This window comes from Sciurus vulgaris, assembly GCF_902686455.1.
Source record: "Sciurus vulgaris genome assembly, chromosome: 4".
In the NCBI taxonomy this organism is placed as follows: domain Eukaryota; kingdom Metazoa; phylum Chordata; class Mammalia; order Rodentia; family Sciuridae; genus Sciurus; species Sciurus vulgaris.
The window spans coordinates 41,250,426-41,273,383 of record NC_136464.1 but is presented as its reverse complement, the minus strand read 5'-3'; the positions used below and the strand labels follow the sequence as shown (position 1 = coordinate 41,273,383).

The 22,958-nt window shown below is 53.7% G+C and overlaps 2 protein-coding genes across 12 annotated transcripts in view; both read left to right on the top strand.

The window, feature by feature from the left end:
* Positions 1-965: 965 nt before the first annotated feature.
* Positions 966-11,385, top strand: OPN4 (opsin 4; the record flags this gene model as incomplete). Its single annotated transcript, XM_079136201.1, has 10 exons — positions 966-1,028; positions 2,058-2,203; positions 3,502-3,635; positions 3,978-4,181; positions 4,802-4,973; positions 5,521-5,676; positions 6,848-6,955; positions 7,841-8,021; positions 9,120-9,263; positions 11,153-11,385. The coding sequence occupies 10 exons, from the start codon at positions 966-968 to the stop codon at positions 11,189-11,191; spliced, it is 1,347 nt and encodes a 448-aa protein (XP_078992327.1). The 3' UTR covers positions 11,192-11,385.
* A 2,717-nt stretch (positions 11,386-14,102) lies between these two features.
* The window catches only part of LDB3 (LIM domain binding 3), a 62,436-nt gene continuing 53,580 nt past the window's right edge, over positions 14,103-22,958 (top strand). For all 11 annotated transcript variants that reach the window (XM_079138224.1, XM_079138221.1, XM_079138223.1 and 8 more), the window contains exon 1: positions 14,103-14,261. In XM_079138224.1, the coding sequence (XP_078994350.1) occupies positions 14,169-14,261 (93 nt within the window). In that variant the 5' untranslated portion in view covers positions 14,103-14,168. The remainder of the gene's footprint in view (positions 14,262-22,958) is intronic.

Genomic DNA, 22,958 nt, shown 5'->3' with positions numbered 1-22,958 from the left:
AATTAAAACATTTATTATTAAAAAAAAAAAACTACAAACATGAAATATCAGGCTGGGTTGTGGTTCAGTGGTAGTGCGCTTGCCTAGCATGCGTGAGACCCTGGGTTTGATCCTCAGCACCACATAAAAATAAAGATTTATTTATTTTACAATTAAAAAATATCTATTTAAAAAACCATGAAGTGTCTCATGATTTGCTCTCACCCTGACCATGCTAATCTCATCTCATCTTCTGTTTCTTTGTCTGTGGACAGGGTAAGCAGTCTTGGCTCTGTGCATGGTGGTTGTGAAGATGCTGTGGGCTTATGTGGCCAGACTTGAGGATAGGGCCACATCCAGGTTCAACATCCCACAGACAACCAGATTCCTGGGATAGCAGAGGCTGTTCTTGTTGAGCCCAGGGAAGAAAGAGAGCAGGACATGTTCAGAGGGGAGGACAAAGCCTTCTGCCAGTGTCCTAGAGCCGAGCTTGGCAATGTCCCCTGGAGCATGTACACAATCACACATACACTCTCTCTCAGGCATACACACATTTATGTCTGCCATCATCAGACCCTAGTGGACAGACTCCCAGGGACCTGCATCTGAAAGAGCCAGAGGCAAGGAGCAACTGAGCATGTGCAGCCCCCAGCACAGCTACTTAAAAGTGAGGAGGAACCCTGTGGCTGTAAGAGGCTGTATCTGTGATACTCATTTCTTTGCACTTCACTGGACATTGAGCAGCCCCTAAGCAGCTCCGGCTGGGCTTGCACTGAATGCGGGAACAGCTAGCAGGTGGACCTAGCAGCGGTGCCAAGGATGGAGGAAAGCTGGGAGACTGGGCACCACTAAAGTTCTAAGCTTCCCAAGCCCTTGACTTCTCTGTGAGATCGAACAAGGACCTCAGGATGAACCCTGCTTCGGGGACAGTCTCACCAGGCCTAGCCCTGGAGTCCAGTTTTATGGTCACCCCTGCCCCACCCAGCATGTGGGACAGCGCCCAGAGCAGTGTCTCCACCCTGGGCCAGCTTCTACCTGCCAGCCCTACGGTAAGCCTGGAGGAGCTTGTGCATGCATAGAGCCTTCCCTCCCCACTTCCTACAGCTCCTCAAATGTTTTGACAAGGAGATAGGAAAGGTCTGAGTCCTGCTGTGGGACTTTGGTCATGTCGCTGGACCTCTCTGAGCCTGTCCTACACAATTTGGCTGAGACAGAGGGAACAATGTTTTCTCCTGCAGAGAGCAATAAAGAAACAAAGGGGGCTAGTATGTGTGAGTTACTATGTGAGGGTTGGATTCTCAGCACTGCCTATAAGTAAATAAAATAAAGGTCAACAACTGGAGAGAGAGAGAGAGAGAGAGAGAGAGGCCAGCCTGCCCTGCCCTTGGCTTGCATCCACTTCTTCCAGAAGTTGGTCACATGTCCTGAGGAACCTTCTGGAGAGGAAGGCATACCCCTGGGCCTCAGTATTTGTTCAGACTACAGTTGGACGTTGGGCAGGAGAGAAAGCAGACCAACTCCCTTCCCTGAAAGGGAATAATTAGGAGAGGTCTTTAAATTCTTTGTACTAACTTTTAGGGTAATGACCTCCCTGCTGTGCTTGGGAGACCCACACTATCTTTGCACAGGAAATTCCTCTTCCCTCTCTCTCTCTTGCCAGGCATCAAGGTCAGCCCTACCCAGTTATGCTATGAGGGAATGTGACTTCTCCTTTGAACCTTGATAGCAGGTGTCCCCACATCTGGGAGGGACAACCTAGGAGAGGGTTCTGCCTTCTCAAGATCACCCAGTCACAGTCCTGGTTTTCAGGCACCTGTCTGTCTGACCAGTCTCCAACAAGTCACCTAAGCCCACACACCGAAGCTTTATGCCTATGTGGGCAGGGACTTGGGTTCAACTTTAGGAAGAACCACACTTCCCTTCCAGTTTGGTCACTAGCTGGATGTACGGACAAGTGGCTTTACCATTCTGTGCCTCAATTTTTCCACCTACCCTCTGGGAACCCTAACTCTTCCCTTACAGAGATGTTTGAATGTGATGGGCAATAGCGTGGCCCTCGTTTCTCTGTCTCTTCACAGGCAACCGGGGCTCAGGCTGCTGCACGGATCCCCTTCCCCACGGTTGATGTTCCGGACCACGCTCACTATACCCTGGGCACGGTGATCTTGCTGGTGGGGCTCACAGGGATGATGGGAAATCTGACAGTCATCTATACGTTCTGCAGGTACCTGATTGGTGGAACTGAATCCAGGACAAGGAGGATGACCAGAACACAGGGACAGACGTGGCCCACCTCTGCCCAGGGTGTTGTTGAGGCTAGCTGTAGGGCCACAGCCAAGCCTTCAATGGTCTCAGGTTCCAGGCTTCACTCTTTAAGCTCAGAAAAGGGGGGGAAATGGTCCAAGTAAACTCGAATGGCATATGTCAATTGGACCCCACGAATGTTATCTCTTACCCCTAGAATATTGGGTCTCTGACCACTCTGTCCTGCCCTCAGATCACCTCTGCCATCACGTGCCCCAGAGAACATCCTCAAGAGCAGCCTTGGGCAGGGGATCCTGGATCCTCAAGCCACTCAGCAACCACCCTAAGCTTCTATCTCCATCTGCCCTGCTGGCAGGCTGGTGGAGAAGTAAGCACAAATAGCGTCACACAGTCCCCTGACTCTACCACCAACTTATAAAAGGACAGAGCAAGCCATTTATCCCCTTTGGCCTCACTTTTTTTTTTTTTTAATCTGCAAAAACAGAGTTGTGACTTCCTTCATGGAGTTCAATGAAGATTAAGTAGGTTCATATTTGTGCATTGCCCTGAAAAGTAGTCTTTGAATCCTGACTGTGCACTTCCTGAATATCACGATTGGAAGCAAGTCACTTCATGAGTTAGGGCCTCAGTGCTGTCCTCTGGAGAATGGGAATTATGATGCCTCCCTCAGGAGCAGACACAAAGATAGATGGTGACAAGAGACAAGGTTTGGGATCACAGTCCTCCGCCCTTTGACATCCCAAGAGTGAGAGCAACAGAGACAACTGTGCCCAGCAGGGCCTGGGCCAGATAGGACATTGGAAAACGAAGGACAAAGAGGAAGCCTGAGGAGGAGGGAGCATGAGTTCATGGAAGGCATGGGAGGAGGAGCCTGGGGAGAAGCCATGGGGGAGACTGTGGCCTGAAGAGGGTTGTCTAAGGAGAAACTGTGAGTCACGCAGAGGGAATCCAGAGGGTGAGAAGAGGAAATGGATGTGACCTGAGAACTGGCCTCCCTGGGCGGTACAGCAGTTTTTGGAGAGACATTCTGAGGGAGCTGCCTTGGGGGTCCCCCTCAGCTGGGTCAGCTGCTCCTCAGAAGGTACCTGCTGGACAGAGGGATAGGAGTGTGGCCCAGCAGCTCAGTCTGTCTGCATGTACGTGTGTGCGCACGCAGGCAGCATGTGCTTGTATGCATGTATAATTGAGAGGTAAAGGAAGCTCCTCACAACTCTGGAGATATTAGGAAGCACCCCTAACTGCTTCCCACCTTCACAGGAGCAGAAGCCTCCGGACACCTGCCAACATGTTTATTATCAACCTCGCGGTCAGTGACTTCCTCATGTCCTTCACTCAGGCCCCTGTCTTCTTCGCCAGCAGCCTCTATAAGCAGTGGCTCTTTGGGGAGGCAGGTAGACACCTGGGGCTCCCTTTGGCTGGAGGGAGGAGGAGGGGTTTGGCATGGAGTTGCCTACAGTGGAGGGTGACCCAGAGGAGGTGATTCCACTCCTCCTGGGTAAAGAGTGAGCAGCTGCCCTCAATTCCCTGAGTCAGTGAGAAGGGAAGATCAGGTCCTGGTCCTGAGTCCTCTGCCAGCCTCAGCCAGATGTAGACAGGGTGGAGAGGGCTCAGGCCTGCTTTCCTAAGAGGTCAGGGAAGAAGCCAAGTTCAGTCCATCCCTAGTCCCTCCCTCCACTTAGGCACCTGATTGAATCCCTCCCCCAAAGACTTAGGGAAGAGGGTTGTGCCCACAGGTTGTGAGTTCTATGCCTTCTGTGGGGCTCTATTTGGCATCTCCTCTATGATAACCCTGACCGCCATCGCCTTGGACCGCTACCTGGTGATCACACGCCCACTGGCTACCATTGGGGTGGCATCCAAGAAGAGGGCAGCATTTTTCCTGCTGGGTGTCTGGCTCTATGCCCTGGCCTGGAGTTTGCCACCCTTCTTTGGCTGGAGTAAGTGTTCTGGTAGAATTTGGGGAGGGGCAGATAGGCTGGGGGAAGAGTTATAGGGTGGTGGGTGAACTTGGGTCAATCAACTGACAAGGGGTTACCCAGGGACCTCCTGGGCCTCAAGTCAGATGGGCATTTGTGGCATCAATCACTAGCAGCAGGGGAAACTGAGGGTACTCCATCAGGGGCCAGAGGATTACCTTGGCAGCCTGTTCCCAAATACAGGGGTTCTTGGTTGGAGTAAAGTGACAGGTATGTGTAATGATGAGTTTACAGCAAATCAGACTAGGCAGGGACTGGGGTGCAAGCCTCAGCAGGTAGGAGGATAAATAGCAGGACTCTAGCCCTTGTGGGACAGAAGCTCGGGGAACATGACCCTAGGGCTGGAGTGAGGTCTCTGCTGCAGTCCAGCAAAAATGAACAGCTGTCTTTGCCAGCTGTCTCCTGAGCTGGTGCCCCTGCCAGAATCACCTTGGAAAGGTCCCTCCACATCCCCCAGTTATCACAGGCTTCCTCATTGCACTGGGCAGGGTACAGGCCCAAATGTCACATAAAAAGCCCTTGCTGGACAAGGAGCCTAGGCAGTGCCATTGAGAAGGCTGAGCACCTGTCCCGGCTCACAGGCGCCTATGTGCCTGAGGGGCTGCTGACATCCTGCTCCTGGGACTACATGACCTTCACGCCCTCTGTGCGTGCCTACACCATGCTACTCTTCTGCTTCGTGTTCTTCCTACCCCTGTTTGTCATCATCTACTGCTACGTCTTCATCTTCAGAGCCATCCGGGAGACAGGCCGGTAAGCAACCTGCATTGAGGAGGGGCTGATGGAGACCCTGCCCCACCCTACAGAGTAGTCCCAGCTCCAGGTATGCTAAGATGTGCTTATTGGGTGGGGGTACCTAGCAAAACCTCCAGAGACAAGGTTTATGAGGAGGGAACTTTGAGGCATGGCTGGGCGGCAGAGAAGGCACCCCAGGTAGAACCACAAAAAGGCAGGTGAGAATCAGTGTAATGAGAGCTTTCTGGCCAGGCGCGGTGGCGCACACCTGCAATCTCAGCAGCTCAGGAGGCTAAGGCAGGAGGATCGTGAGTTCAAAGCCAGCCTCAGCAAAATTGAGGCACTAAGCAACTCAGTGAGACCCTGCCTCTGAGAATGTGGCTCAGTGGTCAAGGGCCCCTGAGTTCAACCCCTGGTAGCCCCCCAAGAAAAAGAACTTTCTGGAAGGGACAACCCTCTTCCAAGTGCCCCAGGGATGGTCCAGGGAAGCTCCTGATAGTAGTTATGATTCTGGTACTTACCACAACTGGAATGGGGTCAGTGCAAGATTATACACCTTTCCCAGGGCCTGTGAGGGCTGTGGCGAGTCCCCTCGACGGCGGCGGCAGTGGCAGAGGATGCAGAGTGAGTGGAAGATGGCCAAGATCGCGTTGCTAGTCATCCTTCTCTTCGTACTCTCCTGGGCCCCCTACTCCACTGTGGCCCTGGTGGCCTTTGCTGGGTGAGCAGAAGCTGAGGGGCTGGAGCAGGGGTTGAAGGTGTTGGGAATGGGAAGGGACCCCCAGATGGCCTCTCCCTCCAAGCCCAGCCTGAGTCAGCCATCCTCACATTCTAAGTTCAGCCCCCAAGTCTTACTCTCTTCCCAACCAAGGGGCCCTACTCAGTTCCTGGAGGCTCCAGGGCATATGCTGGGTTCACCCCAAGGTTCAGCCAGAGGACTTGCCAATCACCTTGGGGACATGCAGCTGTTCTTGAACTGCCAGTCTCCTCTGCCTCGGCTGGGCGTAATCAGTCAGGGTTACTGCCTACCCAGGAATGGGTCCCTAAGAGCTGCCCTTTAGTCCTTTTTAGTCGGAGTCTAGGACTTTGGCATCTATAGCAGCCTAAGTATAGGCTAGACTTCAGAAGCACTTTTGCAACATGGTGAGCTATGAAACCTTGGAAGTGTTCAACTATGGACCTTCTTATATGCAGATGGCCTGGTCCCTTCTAGGAGCCTGCTGTGAGTTTTCTCTAAAAAGACAGGAGAACCAGGCTCAGGGGTGCAAGCCTGTAACCCAGTGGCTCAGGAGGCTGAGCCAGGAGAATTACAAGTTCAAAGTCAGCCTTCGCAACTTAGCAAGGCCCTAAACACAACTTAGTGAGACCTTGTCTCAAACTAAAAAATATTAAAAAAAAAAAAGGGTGGGGGGTGCTGGGGATGTGGCTTAGTGGTTAAGTGCCCTTAAGTTCAATCCTCAGAATAACAACAAAAAAGAAAAAAAGAAGAAGAAGAAGAAGAAAGAAGGGAGGAAAGATAGGAAAGCAGTGGGCTTCAGGGGGAGATTGGGGTACTAGAAGAGCTGTGCAGATGGTCTGGGGCCAGGGTCAATGGGGAACACTAGAAGATATTGTCAGCAGCACAGGCTCTAAGATAGTGGGAACTAGCGAATCATCCCCGGCACAAGCCTGGCACGTCTTTCTCCCAGAGACCCATCCTCAACCACCCCCACTAGTTTCCCTCCTGTCCAACTTAGTCCAAAATTCTCCCTGATACAGGGCTCACCCAGCTGTGTTGGTTTGGGGCGGACTGGGGTTGGGGCCTTGGCAGGGTCTGACTCAGAGAAAGAAGATTGATGGGAGAAAACCAACTGGGGAGAAGGATGGAGGGCCTCACACCTTCTCTGTCCTAGGTATGCACACATCCTGACTCCCTACATGAGTTCAGTGCCGGCCGTCATCGCCAAGGCCTCTGCCATCCACAACCCCATCATTTATGCCATCATCCACCCCAAGTACAGGTGTGGCCCTTCTCCAGGCCTCCAGGGCCCCACCTGTGGGCATGGAGGGCCTGGGCCTACAGATGCAGCAGAGGCCTGTCATCTGTTTGGTCTCTTGTATGTACATTGGGTTGGGGCAATGAGCTGCCAGGAACGGGCAGTGACACTGGGTGAGGCCTAGGGTTGGTATGACCCTCCCCTATCTCAGTTTCCCAGAGGGCTATTTGGAGGAATATCAAGGCTTCTTGTGCAGTATCCAATCCTAATTATGGGTACTTTGGAACTGGGTCATAAGTCATCTAGGGTGGCAGCTCAGCCTTGCTGCCCCTGTAAAGACAAGACCCCAGACTCCCTTACCTGGAGAAAACTCACCAGGAAGCACTTGGCTTTACCTCAAGGACCCTGGCAGGGTCCTGGGGTGGTGGTAGCCAGTGCATGCTCTGCTGTTGAGAATAATAGTGAGGCAGCTTTCCTATGGGGTTCTCAATGTTTCATTTAGCCTGGATGTTTCTATCACACAGCACCCTCTAAAAAGTGAGCTGCAGGACCCAGCTGGTCCATCCCAGAGTGCTCAGGAGTGTCCTTGATCCCCACTTTTAGAGATGTGACTTGAACCAGTCACACATGGGCTGGAACCAGTATCCACCTGGCTGCACCTGCTACCCTAAGGCTCTCTCTCCATACCCACCACCCCAGGGTCTGTCTATCCATCCCAGCAGTTCTGTGAGCCCATTGGTCTCCTTCCCCCAGCCTGTCTGTCCATCTTCATTGCCTTCCATGACTCCCAGTGTCTGTCTGTCTGTTCCAATTACCCAGCATCTGTTTATCCACCCATCTTAGCCTTGTTTCAGTCTGTCTATCCCTCCTTCACCTCTTGTGTTCCTAACCAGATGTGTGATCCTGCAGAGTGGCCATCTCCCAGCACCTGCCCTGCCTGAAGAAGGTGCTAGGTGTGTCTAGTCAGCATGGCCGCCCCTCCCTCAGCTACCGCTCTACTCACCGCTCCACATTGAGCAGCCATGCCTCTGAAGTCAGCTGGATCTCTGGACGGAGACGCCAGGAGTCCCTGGGCTCTGAGAGTGAGGTGGTAAGGATGCTGGACCCTACCTGGCTGGCACCTTGCCTTCCCTTCCTCTACCAGCCCCAGGGCTCTGGGAGGGTCACAGGCCCCGTCAGGGCTGCTGCTGAGATTGAGGGACCTCCTGTGCATCATCTTCACTGATAGGCAGGGTCACTGGGGCCAGAGAAGGAATGGGCTGACCTGAGGTGGCCCAGTAGCAAGTCTAGTCTGAATGCTGGTCTTCCAAATCCAGGTAGTCTTTTTCCATTCTGCCACAGATTGAAAAGATTAGTATGTGGGGCCATAGCTGGGAATCTAGAGATAAAAGGGCCAGTTCAGGGCCCTCATTCCTCAGCATTCAGTACCCTCCTCCTGGACACCTTGAAAAGCCACAGGAAAGCGAAGGAGGAGAATTGGCCCTGGAGTCAGAAGACCTGGCCTGGAGATTCAGCTTACCTCACCCTCACCGTGTGAGCCTGGCCAATCACCCACTCCTCTGAGCCTCTGCATCCTCCTTGGAAGGGGAGAATAGTGGCTAGAAGATTGTGGTTCGCCCATTACTGTGTGCTGACTCCACAGTTAAAGGTGGTCTTGGGAGCCTCCAGCCCATCAGCCCTCCCCAGGGCCTAGAGCTGTAGTGGCCCTAAATGTCACTAAGAGAGCTCCCAGGGCTCTAGCCAGGTTCTTCCATCCTTCTGCCTCCAGGACCTTCTGTGGTTCTCACCAAGAACCACCATGGACAGACTAGATAGATAGTGAGCTCCCTTCACTGCCCCATCTTTGGGGGTCTCTGTTGAGGAGCTGAGGGAGGAGTTGTCAGGGTCCCTTCCCTGCACCACTATAGTGAAGAATGAGTAAATCTAATCTATTAACAGAAGCCTAGACCCTCATGAAGACCACCCATCCATCCAAAAATCTGAACACCCACAAACTTAGGAAGGTATGTGTGTAAGTGCATGCTTGCACATACACACTCACCCTGGCCCAGGCACAGTTTGCTATGTATATGTGTGGATATGTTTGAATATGTGTGGGGAGGCTGGAGAAGGACCTGAGAGGGGCAGGGGTAGGGGAATGATGCAGAGTGTCCCTCTCGCCTCACAGTTGCTCTCTCACTTTCCCCAGGGCTGGGCAGACACAGAGGCAGCAGCTGCATGGGGGACTTCCCAGCAAATGAATGGATGGTCTCTCTGTGATCAGGGCCTGGAGGATGAGGAAGCCAAGGCCCCTCCCGGTTTCCAGGGACAGGAAGCTGAGACTTCCAGGAAGGTGATTGGGTACAGTACCTGCCAATCTGTGAAGAAGTGGGAAGCAGGGGCAAGTAGCCCTGGGAATAGCCTGGATGGGAAACTTGTTCATGTGGGCAGGCACAATTCCCTATGGGAATCACCCCCACCCCATACTCCCCAGCTTTCTCCTTGCCTGCTTGGGGGTCTCTGTGACTCCAGGACTTTCTGAGCAGGGTCTGTATGGTCTGCGATTGTTCTTGGGAGTGTCTGAGTGACTCTCTATGTACATGTGTAACAGGTGGTGCTGTTGACTATGTAGTGCCATGACAGACATATGCATACATAAATGTACATATCTATGAAGGATGTGGTCTGCAGCCAGCAGAGCACAACTTGTGCATATGTGTGACCATGTGCCCAGCATATGCTGTCACTGTGACACCCCAGGACACCTGACTGTATGTCCCCATGTGTCTGCTCTGTGCTTATGTGTGACTGAGCATGGATGGTATACACCTTTCTGTGTGATTTCAAGGCTGGACATACCTGTGGGGAGGGGCTACAAGCTGTGTACGTACTCACCACAAACGCCCTGAGATCAGGATATCACCCAGAATACTTGTGGCTATTAAAAGAAGGCCAGCTGTCAGCCCAAGTGCCTATGGAACGGAATGTCGATGGCGATTAGAGAAGGCCGTATTCTGGAACGTTGGAAATTCCGTTTGCACAGGCGCCCTGGGCAGCCCCTCCTCCCTCCTCCCTCAGCTCCCGCCCTGCCCTCCTCTCACCCGCACACAACACCCACCAGTTGACTCCTGGACACTCTTGGGCTTCCCTTGTCAGTCCAAGACCTCAGATGCATTCCTGCCTGCCTTTCTTCATGTGGCTTTTCTGTGTGACCATGAGAGGGGTAGCCCGGGCTGCTCCCTGAAGTTGGGGAGCTCCTGTCTTTCCCAGCACTGCCCCCCAGGAGCACCACACACCCTGTCTTGAAGCTCAAGCACAGTGTATAACCATGGAGACCAGAGCAAAAGCCTGGCAGTGACCCCCAGGCTGGCCGGGCAGTGATGAAAGACACAGTGCCCATCCTGGAGAGAGACTGGGCTGGGCTCGGGTGCTGGGCACGGATAGCTGGTCATCAGCAGTCACCAAACACGCGTGATAAGTGCTGCCATTGAGTTACGAGCACGCAGTGTGCTGAGAGCAGAGGCAAGTGCCTGAGGCTCCCAGGGAAGGGAAAGTGGGCATCTCCAGCTGGAGGGCGGGGAGGGAGCTCTGAGCCATCCTGGTCAAGGAGGATGCTGGGAGGGATTCAGTGTGTCCTGGGAAAGGACATCTCTCTGTGACCCTAGGTGCAGCCAAAAGGACCCTGGGGATGGCAGCAGGGGTATATGAGAAGGGAAAACTTGTAGGAACAGAGATCTGACAGCCAGCCGGGGTGCTCCCAAGCTTTGCCCCTACGTGACACGGAACCTGGGAAGGGGTTTGGTCAGCTTTGAGGGGTAGCCAGGACCCTCCACAGAGTCCTGAGAGGGTGGAATTGAATGGAGTAAGCCTGCAGGGTGAAGCTTCCAGAGGGAGCTGGTGCCACAGAGCAGGCAAGCAGCACCTCTGAGCAGCAGGGTTGACAGGAGCTGCCAGCGCCCACACATGTGCAGGAGAAGCACACAGAGGGGATAAATTGAAGGGCTAGAGTGAGGAGGACCTCAGTCCAGATCCCAGGAGTCTGAGAGCCTGCAGGACGTCCCCTGCCTTAGATTTTCCACTCTTTCTCTGAGATGTCCTTGAGAAGGCCCATCCCCAAACTGGAATGCAACCTGGCCCCTCCACACAGTCTCCTTCACCTCTCCGCAACGCAGAGGATCACTGGGAGACTGCTCCCCTTGGGAGGCTTCGAAGGCTAAACAGATGTTTGCTGTTTGTTTTCAGACCAAGGGGCAGCTCCCCAGCCTGGACTCCAGGATGTAGGACGCCCATTGGTTCTCCCTTTCTTCTGGGACATGTCCAGCCCTGTCACCCCCCCTCACACACACAGACCCAGGATTACCCCTGAGCCTGCAGGCTTTCAGAGTGGCCCTGTCGCCTGTGCTGAACTGGACTCACAACCCATGTCCTCTCCCCACACCACAAAACTACTGCCTTGTAATGTGGTCTACACCCGCTTCTCAGCTCAGCAGCCATCCCAGGCTCAGCCTGAAGAATGTATACACAGGCCTTCTTGCTTCCAGCAGCCATCCTCCTCTCCTCAAATGCTGTGTGCTGTGATTGTCCAGGCCGTGACAATGGTGATGGCTCCGGGGAACACACCAGCTATTTATGAGTCAAGCATCTTGGCCAATCTGTGCGCCCAGGCGGGGGTATTTCACTGGCCTGGGAAGCCAGTGCATCTCCCAATGCCAGTGGCTGAAGCTAAACACAGATCATTTGTGCGGTGAAAATGCGTCCTCACCTCCCGCTTCTCCCTCCCCCGACACCACACGGCTCCCTGCGGCTCACCCCCCGCCCCCCCGCCCCAGGCACTGGTGGGCACCTCTCCCATAGGCACCTATTTGCATGCGCACCAAGCACATTTGTCCACGCCCTGACCCTGTGGTTTGTTTCATGTCAGTGGTCTAATTTCAGCCCAGGGCAAGTGTGATTCTGACAGGGTAAAGGAAAATAAAAAAGCAGAGAAGGTCTTGTCTGACAAACACGGTGTCTACCTATTGGTGCTGTGAGGGGAGAGAGGGCTGGGACCTGACCTTGAAGTGCCCAGCAGCTTCTTTCCTCCCCTCTCCCATCCCCCACTTCCACTCCTGAAGGTTCATCTCAAACTGCAAGGGGGGGTGGGGCAGAGTAGAGGAGGGACAAAGACCAGACATGGCCCATCCTCACTCCCCAATGAGCTACTGAGCTCCGCCTAGCCTGTGGGTACCAGCTGCTCTCCAGCTGGCTTTGGGTCTCCCAGGGGAGGCAGATGGAGGGAGGTTGGCCTTCCCCTTTAAGAGCATCCTCCCACTACCCTCCCTTTCCTCAGAGGCAGAGGCCAGCATCCGAGTCCAGAGAAAGAGCCGCAGCTCCAGGTACAGCCTTGTCCAACCCTGCACAAGGTTAGCTCTTTCCTTCCCCTACAAAGGGTTGTGCCCTGCTGCTAGGTCCTCTCCAGTCTGGTAGGATGGATACCCCTAAGAGAGGGACAAGGCTGGAGTTAGGGATGGATGGCATGGGGCCTGGGGAGCAGGCAATGATATGGAAGAAGGATTGGGGGCTGATCTTCCAGGCCAGGACAGGTGAGACTGCATGGTACAGGATAGAGAAGGTGGTAAAGGGGGCAGGTGAAGAATACAGGTCTCTTCCTAGCTTCTTCCATTTGCTATTTTTGTGACCTTGGGCAAATTGTCCCATATCATGGGCACTCCTCCCATGCACCTTGTGTGTGCCAGGCCTGGGACGTGAGGCTGAGGTGCTGGCAGCTGGGAAATTGCTCACACCCTGGCTGCAGAGTCCTCAGAGCCAGCCCAAGTTAGAGCTCTGAGAGGGCCAGCAACCAGCCAAACTGGCTATCATCCCTGAACCTCAGTTTCCCCAGTTGGGGAGCCAGAGGGAGACTTGATCTATCTCCAGACCTCAAGGGGCCTGAATTCTCTCTTGGGGCAGGGATTCTAGGAGTATCTTGACCCAAAGATCATACTGGCAGGAGTCCTGAAGGGCCAAGGCCCCCATCCAGAACACAGTGTCTCTGGGGTATGGGCGAACATGCCATACATGCTTCCCCTCCCTGTCCCTTCTGGCTCTGTGTCCTAGCAGCTGAGCAAATGGCATCTCTTTCCCTCCTCCCTGCCCCCTGCCATTCCTGCGTAAAGGGCACGGGGCCTGGCGTGCGATGCTGGCAGCTGGACCTTTCCATGCTACTGTCAAGTTTTCCAGGGCACAAATGAGACAGAAGAGCCAGGAATAACCAACTGAGCCCCCAGAGGGTCTGGAGCGGGTGGGCCTAACCCAGATCTACCTTCAGATCCTGAGCCAACATGGGGTGACCAGGGGCCCAGGTTCCTGGGCCAGGACTTTGGGGAGGTGCCTGCAGCCACTGGGAATTCATTATCTGGCACAAGTCCCATTGGAATTAGCCCAGGCTCCACTGTGGCCTGGGTCCACTCCCTGTGTGACCTTGGAGAAGTCATTTAACTTCTCTGAGCCTTGGCTCCTAAGGCCAACTTGGCAACCTCTTAAGACCCCAGGGAAAATAGTGTAAAGAGCTCCATGCTGAGGCTGGCCATGCCCAGAGGTTCTGCTATTACAAGATCATTTTTATGGCAGGCCAATCCCACAGCCAGTCACTGGTTTCCTGAGCTGAAACCTTTTCCAAACCCGCTGGAGAATGAGCTCAATCCTAGGCACACAGTACCCATACTGGATAAGGCACTATGTCAGGGTCCTTACCAGGGAGCACAGAGCAGCTCAACTCTTGCCTGAGGGAGCTCAGCTCAAGTATCCTGGGCCAGGGGTGGGTCCAGTGAGCAGAGGAGGGATCTGGGCTCTTCATAAGGCAGAGGGTAAGGGAGGCAAGAACATTGTCATCAACCTGACCAGTCCTCCCTTCCTGATCCCGGAGGGGGGTTCTGGGTGCTGGACACCCCTCCCCAGAGGCTATATTAGCTGCGTGAGTCACAGTGGACCTGGCTGGGAGGCCACAGGCGGGCGGGCACAGTGTAGGGTTACAGTCCATTTATGGGCGCAGCAAGGGCAGATATCAGTGTCGATGGCATTCACTCCCCGCTATTCTTAGGAGCCTCCCAGGAGCTCCGCACAGCCTGGCTAGGAAGCTAGGGACAGAGCAGGCAAGGCCAGGGGTTGGGGGGTCGGGCAGGGCAGAGGCAGAGGTGTGGGCTAGGGAGGCGGGGTGCGTGAGTCTCTCCTCACCTAATGCTTTCTACCCTTTGCAGGGGCAGCCACTAGCAGCACCAGCATGTCTTACAGTGTGACTCTGACTGGGCCCGGGCCCTGGGGCTTCCGACTGCAGGGGGGCAAGGACTTCAACATGCCCCTCACTATCTCCCGGGTGAGTGCACACTGCTCATGGCCTGGCACCCAAAGGGGCAGGGCCCACTCAGAAGAGGGCATGTATGTACATCTGTCTGTCTGTCTGTTCTCCCCAGGCTCTTGGAAAGCAGAACATACCCCATCCCCTGTCTGAGGGTTCCAAATGAACTGGTCTCCTAGTCTTGGCCACAGCTGGTGTTTGCCCACCTGAGCCTGTGCCCTGGAGTTTGCCAACTACAGTGTGACATCATGGGTGTGTGTTGGATGTTTTTGAGCAGAGAAGAAAATGCTGAGTTTGCAGGGTGGGCGGGCAGGGGGACAGAGAGTACAGCACCTTCTCTGGCAGGGCAGGCTCTGGGTGCCCCCAAGTCTGAAGACCCTCCCTAGAAGCACACAGCAGCTTTAGGAAAGAGCATGTAATGGGTGGGCCGATGGATGGATGGAGAGACAGCTGCCCCTGCTTCCCTGCTGTTGTGATGTGGAGTCAGGTTTGTTACTGAGCCCCAGCACCTAGTCCATCCCAACTCCTCTTCCGCTGCTGCCATGGGACAGTCAGGGACCCTGCACCAGGTGGCTTATGGCTCTGGGCCTTCTTCCCTCACCTGGCCCAGGGTTTGCCTGGTCCTCCTGCCTGTCTAGCATCTTTTCCCCCCATGATTACTTGGAGAGATGGCCCCTTGGTCCTGCAGTGTCTGGTAGGGAACAACGCTGCCTAGTGGGTATAGTACCGAACATTGTGGGTTGGGAGATTCACCACTGCCCCACTGGAGACACCGAAGAGAGGCTAAAACTAGACATATTCGAGAAGAAGGGAGGAGGAAGGATGTTGTTTTAACTGCTGCTATAGTCCCACACCTAGACCACTGTCTGGGACAGAATAGGTGCCCAGTCAGTCTTTGTCAGATAAAGGCACTCCCCAGCAAGTCCTGGAAGAGCCAGGGTTGTAAGCCCCAAGCTCAGGAGTAACAGTGAGGCATGTAAGGGGAAAGGACAACCTCTGCCTGGCACAAAGAAGCAGGCTGAGGCTCCCAGGCTGTCATGGGAGCATGGTAAGTGGCCAGATGTATCTGGATTGCTACCCACCTAGGATAAAAGTACACAGTCTCTTCCCCCAGAGCAGCAGACTTGTCTTGGGCCTAGGAACAGCACTGTAGTAGGTAGCAGGAAAGACCTGGAGGGTGCTTGGCAGAGGGGCAGAGGTACAGAGGTCAGTGGCCCCTGGAGAAGTAGTCTTGGTTTGAAAACATGGCATGGGCACTTGGGGGAGCCTACAAAGGAGAAGCTCCACTCGGGGTGCCTTGAGAGTCTTGGAAATCCCATGGATCTGTGCCCTCATGTGGGTGCTGGCCTTGCCCTCTACCCTTCAACTGCAGATCTGGGGTCTCTGCCCCTTTGCCTACTATCTTGAAGACCAGAGGGTCCCAGACTGAAAGGACACTCAGAGCCTTGCACACCTAACTGGATAATGTGATGTCTGAGCTACCCGGTCTCAGGCTCTGTACAGTTCACAAACCCCATGGCTGCCCATCTCCTCCCTGTGTAAGGTGGGCCCTTCCTCTCACTCTCATGGGCCCTCCAACCTCCCATGCCTAGGACTGAGCCCAAGTTTCCCCCAGTGCCATTACCTTCAAGGCTTGCTGCTGGTGCTCCCTACCCCATCCTGTGGGTGCACATTAGCCCCCAGGCTCAGTGGACCCAGGATAGCCAATGACCTCACATAGGACCTATGCACCACCTGGCCCCGGATGGCCAGGGGCTTAGATGGCAGTACAGAGACCTTAAGCTAGATAGTAAGAGGAATGTCCTCACTCGAGGAGGGAGTATGTTGGGATGTGCTGGAGCCAATGACTGGGGGGACTTATAAAAATAGAACTCATACAGGACATTGGGGGATAGGCATGACAGTTCCCTTCTGAGACACACCCCAAATCTCCTGAGCCATGGAGCAGGGTGGGCAGGACACTGGAGCCCTCCCCATGACTGGAAGTCCCTTGGAAAATGCCACTGATCTGCCAAGGATACCTTGTCCTCAGGTACCCCAGGCTCAGTGCTCCTGGCCAGATAGATTCTGTGGAGACCGGGGCTGCAAGATTGCCTTCTGGGGTTCACAAGGCCCTTCTGCATCAGGAGCATCTCCCTCAAAGAGAGGCAGGGTCAGAACTCTGGTGAAACCCCACTTCCACCCAGCCATGACCTGCTTCTCACAACTTGCCACAGGAAACTGCTCATAGTCCTGGTCTGAGCTTTGTCAACAGGGCACCACGGGCAGACCTGGGGTGGGGAGGACTGGCCAAGGCAGAGAATACTCATTCTCAGTAGGGATTTGCACCCTCAGGGCACATTCACTGCAGTCCTGAGGGGGCGTTCAGGCAGCCAGGGCTGGGATTACCTCACCTCCCAGCCATCAACCTGAGGCTCCCATTTATGCACAGAGGTGGTGGTGGGTAGAATTCCTGCCTTGGTGGTCCTAACTCCCATCCCTGCTCCCTCACCTCTGACTAGCGACTGTAGAAGCCCAACCCTTCCCGATTGCAGAAAGGCTTTGCAGCTCCTCCTGCGTGGATACCTGCCACCTGCAAGTTGAGTGGTAGCTCCATATCCAGCCCTGCCCTGTCCATGGACCCCAAGGCAGTAGCAGCCATGCAAGGCCTCCCTTCTGTAGGTCTCAGCCTGAGGACCCACAGAGAAGGGGGTTCAGGAGGGGACTGGAAGGGTGGAGGGGAAATGCCTTTTTTATCCTGGACAGGTGCGGCAGGGCCTGCAACATGAGCTGCCCTCTCACCCCACCCTCCCCCACCCTGCCAGTTCTCCAGGAAGTAAGGGAGGGGTGGGAGCAGCTCCAAAGGCCCAGCCCTGCTTCTCCCTAGCAGCTGGCCAGGGGCTGGGGCCAGGGTTAGGGCCTTACCCCTTCATGCCTGATATGTCCCTATCTTTATGGAAGGTGCTGTGCTTTTGTTCAGCTCTGCTACTCTCAGCTCTGTCATCATCTGCCCAGTCTTAGTCCTCTTACCTGTAAAATGGACCCTGCTGTATCAGGACTGTCCTCCTCAAACAGATGCAAGGCTGGAACTCTCTGGAGGAAGGGACAGTGCTTTCCACTATGTGTGAGAGTACAAATGTAAGAAAACTTCCCCCTTGGCTGGTAGCAAGGCTGGCAGAGTGGCAGGGTGAGCCTGGGTCCAGGCAAGGCCCGCCTCTGCTGGAAGGCCTCCAGCCCCGGGCCTCACCAACCTCACCTGGCAGACACCAGCCCAGTGGCCTCTGTCCTTCTACTGGTTTCGGTTTCAGTATTTATTGGATTCTCCCAGCTAAAGTGGGGACACTGAGAACAGAGGATCCCTGGGGAGAGAGATAGGGACAAGCCAAAACTATTCTGGGGTAGTTGTGCAGGCAATTCCTGGAATTTTGAGGTCGCTGGAGCACGTCTCACTGTTACTCGGGCAGCGCCTAGCAGTGCTGACAGGCCGTGCTGTTTATAGCTTCACTGAAGGTCAGGCAAGCCTCTGAGACCTCCAGCCATCTATCTATCAAACAGGAAAAGATAAGCGAAGACGGCAGACTCACAGCTGGGGAATGAATTCATACAGCCCCCCACACACACCAGGCCCTCCGTGCTGTCTCTGACCCCTTGAGACTCTGAAGGAAGTGGACACGAAGCTGGCTAAGCCCCAGAGAGGGGAACTTCAGAGGCCTCTGGACCAGAGCAAGGGCAACTGCATGGGCATTCCAGGAAGTCCTGGGCTAAAGGCATTGTGGGACAGCAGTGTGAGGAGGACAGAGCCCCAAGTGGACATCCCTGCAGCCTGGGGACCGTTCCCTGAGTTTCCTTTCCTTTCTGAATTGCCCCGTCTCATCCAGGGGCTGCCCCTGATTGCAGCTCCCCCCAGGGCCCCACCTCCAGTCCTCCCATTACCAAACACAGTTTCTCCACCCTGGGAACCATTCTAAGAGGCATGAAATTGGCTTTACTGGGCAACACTGAGAGCCAAGTGCACAGGAGAGCATTTTACTGGCCATACCCAGGACATAGACAGAACTGTGGGCCTGGACAAGAGGAGAGGAGAAGGACAGTGGCTGGGCTTTGAGAGGCAAGGGAGGGCGTGGTCAGCTGGAGAGGCAGTGACAACCCCACCCACCCGAGGCTTTGAACATAGGTAGGTTGTTGTTAGGTGTGACTGGATGGGAGCCAAAGCTGAACGACTGAGTGTGAAGGGGGTTAAGTCCCTCCTCTGGAAGTCTGAAGGTGACAAAGGGAGAGAAAGGAGACAGGAGTCGATTAGAACAAACAAAGGCAGGGCATAGACGAAATCTGGACTTATTAATTGGCCGAGGTGAGACTGGGGAGTAGGGGGGTGTGGAGAGACAGAAGTTTCAGTGAGGGATGAGGGCTGGGGCAGAGCCCCAGGAGAGGCCAGATGGGAAGAGAGCAAGCAGGGCACACTGGTAATTTAATCGCGTTAAAATGCACTCGGGGCTTCAGGGGAAATCCCCGATGGGTTGGGAGGAGGAGCTATGGAAGTTGTACTCTTCTTAGGCATCACTACCTGCCTCCGACCCCACCCTGCCACACCTGGCAAATCCAGAAGAGGAGCAAGGCAGGAGCCTGCCTACTTCTGAGTACTAAGAGTGATAGCTGGAAACTTCGGCAGAGTCCAGCTGCCAGCAGGAGGCTGCCAGCTGTTGTCCCTGCTGCCAGGGTGCTGGGGGATTAGGAAGCCACAGCCTGGGTGCGCTGGAGTCCCCACTGGCACCTTGTTTCCTTGGGACCTTGGACAGAATTCCCCTGACCCAGGCCCCTGCAAAGACAGCAGTTGGCTCAGTACTGGTCACTTGGGGCTGACCTCTTGCCTCCCACCCTCTGCCAGCTCTGGATCTTGTTTCCTGTGGAGCCTGGGGATAAGGCCCGCCAACTTCAGCCCTTCTGGCGCCTCCCAGGGGAGGGGGACAGGGTCAGCACTCACACTTCTTTGGTTTGGAGCTTCTCTGGAACTTTCTCAGCTCTCACCATCTTACATAATTTCCTGTTTAATAATGTAGTCCTTACAGTCACGCTCTCTTGATAGGACAATTGAGGGCAGCTCATTCCGCCTCCCTCGTAGGTACATCCAGATGGCCCTGGTACCAGCTATCCCTGTGCTACCCTCTGGGGGGCCCTAAGACCACAGCCCAGCAAGGTAGAACAGCTTCTGTAAGCCAGGTTGTTGAACTTGGCCTCCAAATATCCAAATACCCAGAGCTTGTCCTCAGTGCCCACTCCCTGGGGTCTCTCTGGAATCTGCTCAGGATTGGGGGTCCCTGTTGAAAGGTATTTGTCGACTGAAGGAAGCTGAAAAGCAAAGTGGGAATGAAACACTCATTCCAAAGAGGAATTTAAATGCCCAAAATGGGATAGAAAGATTTTTTAAAGGAAAAGAAAAAAGAAAAAAAAAAAAAAAAAAACCAAGAAGAATCCCCTCCAAGAATTTGGGAACTTTGAGTCTTTTTTGAGATAAAGACAATCGAGAAAAAAGGTTAGAGAGCCAGATAAGAGGCCCTAGACACATCACTCCTGGACTATACTTTTCATGAGCCCAGGGCTCTGGCTCTGCACAAGGGTCCGAGGATGCCATTTCTCTTCCCTAGCCAGGGTAGTCTGCTCCTGTGATTAGGGTAAAGGATCTGATGGCCCCTGGCTGCCTTTGGGTTCCTGCCTCCATCTTGCCTTTTCTAAGGGCAGTTGGGCAGTACAGAAGAGCACCTCCCTATAAGAGGATATCTGCACCCCACCCAACCCTGAGGGACATTTGACTCTGAGCCAAAGCCTAGGCCAGCTGTGCCCTGATGAACAGACACAGGTGCAGGAAGAGAGGGGCAGACCGGAGCCAGCTCACAGCTCCCCGCCAGGGTGTTTGGCTACTGACCAGGCTCCAGGGAGACTGAGTTCTCCTCAGGAACAAGGATCACCCCAGCTCACACCTGAGGATGAGGAGAAGCCAGGTGGGACCAGGCAAAGGGAAGGATTGGCATGAGCTGGCCTATGCCTGAGGGAGAAAGATGTCACCAAGGCCACTCTGAATGAAGGGTATTCTGGCTAGCCCGCAGCTGACCCTAGCTGATAGGGCCCAGCCTCCTTTGGATGTCATTCTGGTGCCCTTGCTCACACTCTTATGATCTTCTGGATGCTCCCATTCTGCCTGGCAGTGTCCCCCCTGTGGTTACAGGTCCTGTCATTTTGTGTGGGATTTGCAGCTGCTATTCCCCTTCCCCCAGCTTTCTGCTTCTGGGGACAACTCCTGCTCTGTAGATGGTAAAAAGTGTCTGGGTATATCATCCTATAGAGTTGTCCTGCTGTGGAGGGGACATGCTGGGAATTACCTACTATGGGTAGGTAATAAGCATATTGCTTATTGAGGTAATAAGCAATAGGTAGCAAGGATGGGGACAAGCATGGCAGGTGTCTTCCTGCTCGGGAGTGACCTGCTATCAGGGAGCCTTGTGAGCAGTCCACAAGGACAGCACAGGCATTGCAAAACTCACCTTGAATGAAAGCACACTAGTCTTTGCAACTTCCTTGAAATGCCTCTGAAATAAGGATTGGAGGATGGATAACAGGATAGACATGTGGTAAAGTAAGATGAATGAAATATTATCCCAGAACCATGGTGGTGGGTATTTGGGTGCTCAGAATTTTTTCAACTTTTTCCATGTTGGAAAAGGTCTATAACAAACAGTTGGGTCTAGCAGAGCCCTGCACAGGAAGCCAGAGGGCAAGTGGATTTTCTGCAGGACAGCCTGGCAGGATGAAGCAGTTCTGCTTATTCTTATAAGTCTAGGAAAATATTTTGTTTTCATTCATTACTGCTGTTTTTACGGTTTGTTTAACTGCTACTTTCAAGGTAGCAACACACTCCTGTCATTAGAAGGGGCTCCCTATGGCAACAAATTTAGGGAGAAGAGTGTATTTGGAAAAAACCCAGTAGTTCTATAGGACATCTGTAGGGTTCTATAGTCTGGAGAGTGAGCTGGGCTTTGCAAACCAGACATGGCTTTCTGGCAATCTAGGGATTTGTTTCTCTATTGTCCTTTTTTCACTTGCAGATTCAAGGGTTGAAGGAGGAGTATTCTGCATATAATATGACCAGTATTTAAGAAGACACACAGGGCTGCAAGGGTGGGTCAACTGCGGTTGGCCAAGGAGTGTCTTACTATTTTTGCTGTCGTCACTTGCATCCTATAGGCAGTGTTTCTGGGATCAATGATGTGGTTACACAGAAGTCATTCTGTTTCTGTAGAGCCCTGTAGAGCCCATCTGGGAGTGGCCTAGAGATGGCTGACTGCAGGGCACTCTAATTTGAATGAGATTCCCTATGAAAGGCCTGGCAGGAGGCCTCCATCATGTCTGTAAGACCAAGACCTAGCTGGAGGCCCATCCAGGCTTGGCACATGGGACACAGAACTGTCCCCAGGTCCTCTCTAGGCTCCTTCTAGGATGATCCACAGTCCTTGGCCAGAATCTGATTTTGCCAGCATTAGGAGCTGGCCTTGTCCTTGAATTATAGCCAAGAAGGTGACTGGGATGTGCCCAAAGAAGCCAAGAGTACTAGCTGGTGGGTGTGTACAGGAGGCAAAGCCAAGGGACACCCTTTAGCCATCGCCAGAGTGGGGGTGGGCAGGGAGAGCCTCCTATTTCCTGTGATGTCACTGGAGATAGGGTCTACCTGGTATTCCACAGATGTCATAAGTAGGGGCCTCTAGCATGATGTCATGGGGTCAAGTGCTAAAATCATTCTATGTGATATCAGCAGGCTCTGGGCATTCCATGGGATATCTCAGTAGGTGGAGCTAAAGTCTCCATGACATCCCATAAATTATCTTTGGGATGGGGTTGTCACTATGGACAGTTCATCATGCCATTTTAAGTGATGTCACCAGGTATCACTGTGGGTGAGGCCATCATGGCATGCAAAATTTAGCATTGGGTATTATGTCTTTGAGAGCACAGTCTGAGCCACTCTGGCACACCAAGTAATGTCCCACAGGGCTTGGCCTTCCTGACTTCCCATGGGGTGTTCCTGGGGTAGGAACATAGCATTCTCTGTGGTTACACTGGAGATGAGACCTCTAGACTCTGCCCCATTTCCCAGGTGACCTTGCTCACCTAGGCAGGACAAATGGCTTCCTCAGCCATCTACACACCTGCCAAGGTAGCATAAAGCCCCTGGCATTAGGATACTTTTCAGTAGATACATTTATCCTGCCCACTGGCCTGGCAGCGTCTCTGGGATGGGGAGTGCTGAGTCTCAACTCCTGGTTCTCCCTTCCCACCTGGGACCTGGAAAGTGCTGGGCTTTCATGGTGTAAGGGTAATAGTAGGCTAACTAGTGTAACAAATGACCCCCAAATCTCAATAGCTACGCACAGTGAAAGTTTTTTCTGCATTCACACAGTGTGTGATGAGGTGCTCCTTAATCATCTCTCCTCCCGCCAGGGGCTCCAGGATCCAGGGCCCTTCCAGTTAACATGCTGTTTGTGCTCTTCTCCATCCTTTGCACTTAGCCAACTGTGTGCAGGATCACAAGAACTGCTGTAGGGCAGATCTGGAAGTGGCATGTATTACTTACACCCTCATTCCACTGACCGGAGTTAGTTCCACTGCTATAATTGGATAAAAAGCACTAGGAAATATGGTAGCCATGTGCCAGGAAGAGGAACTAGGCTTGGTGATCAGTTGGCATGA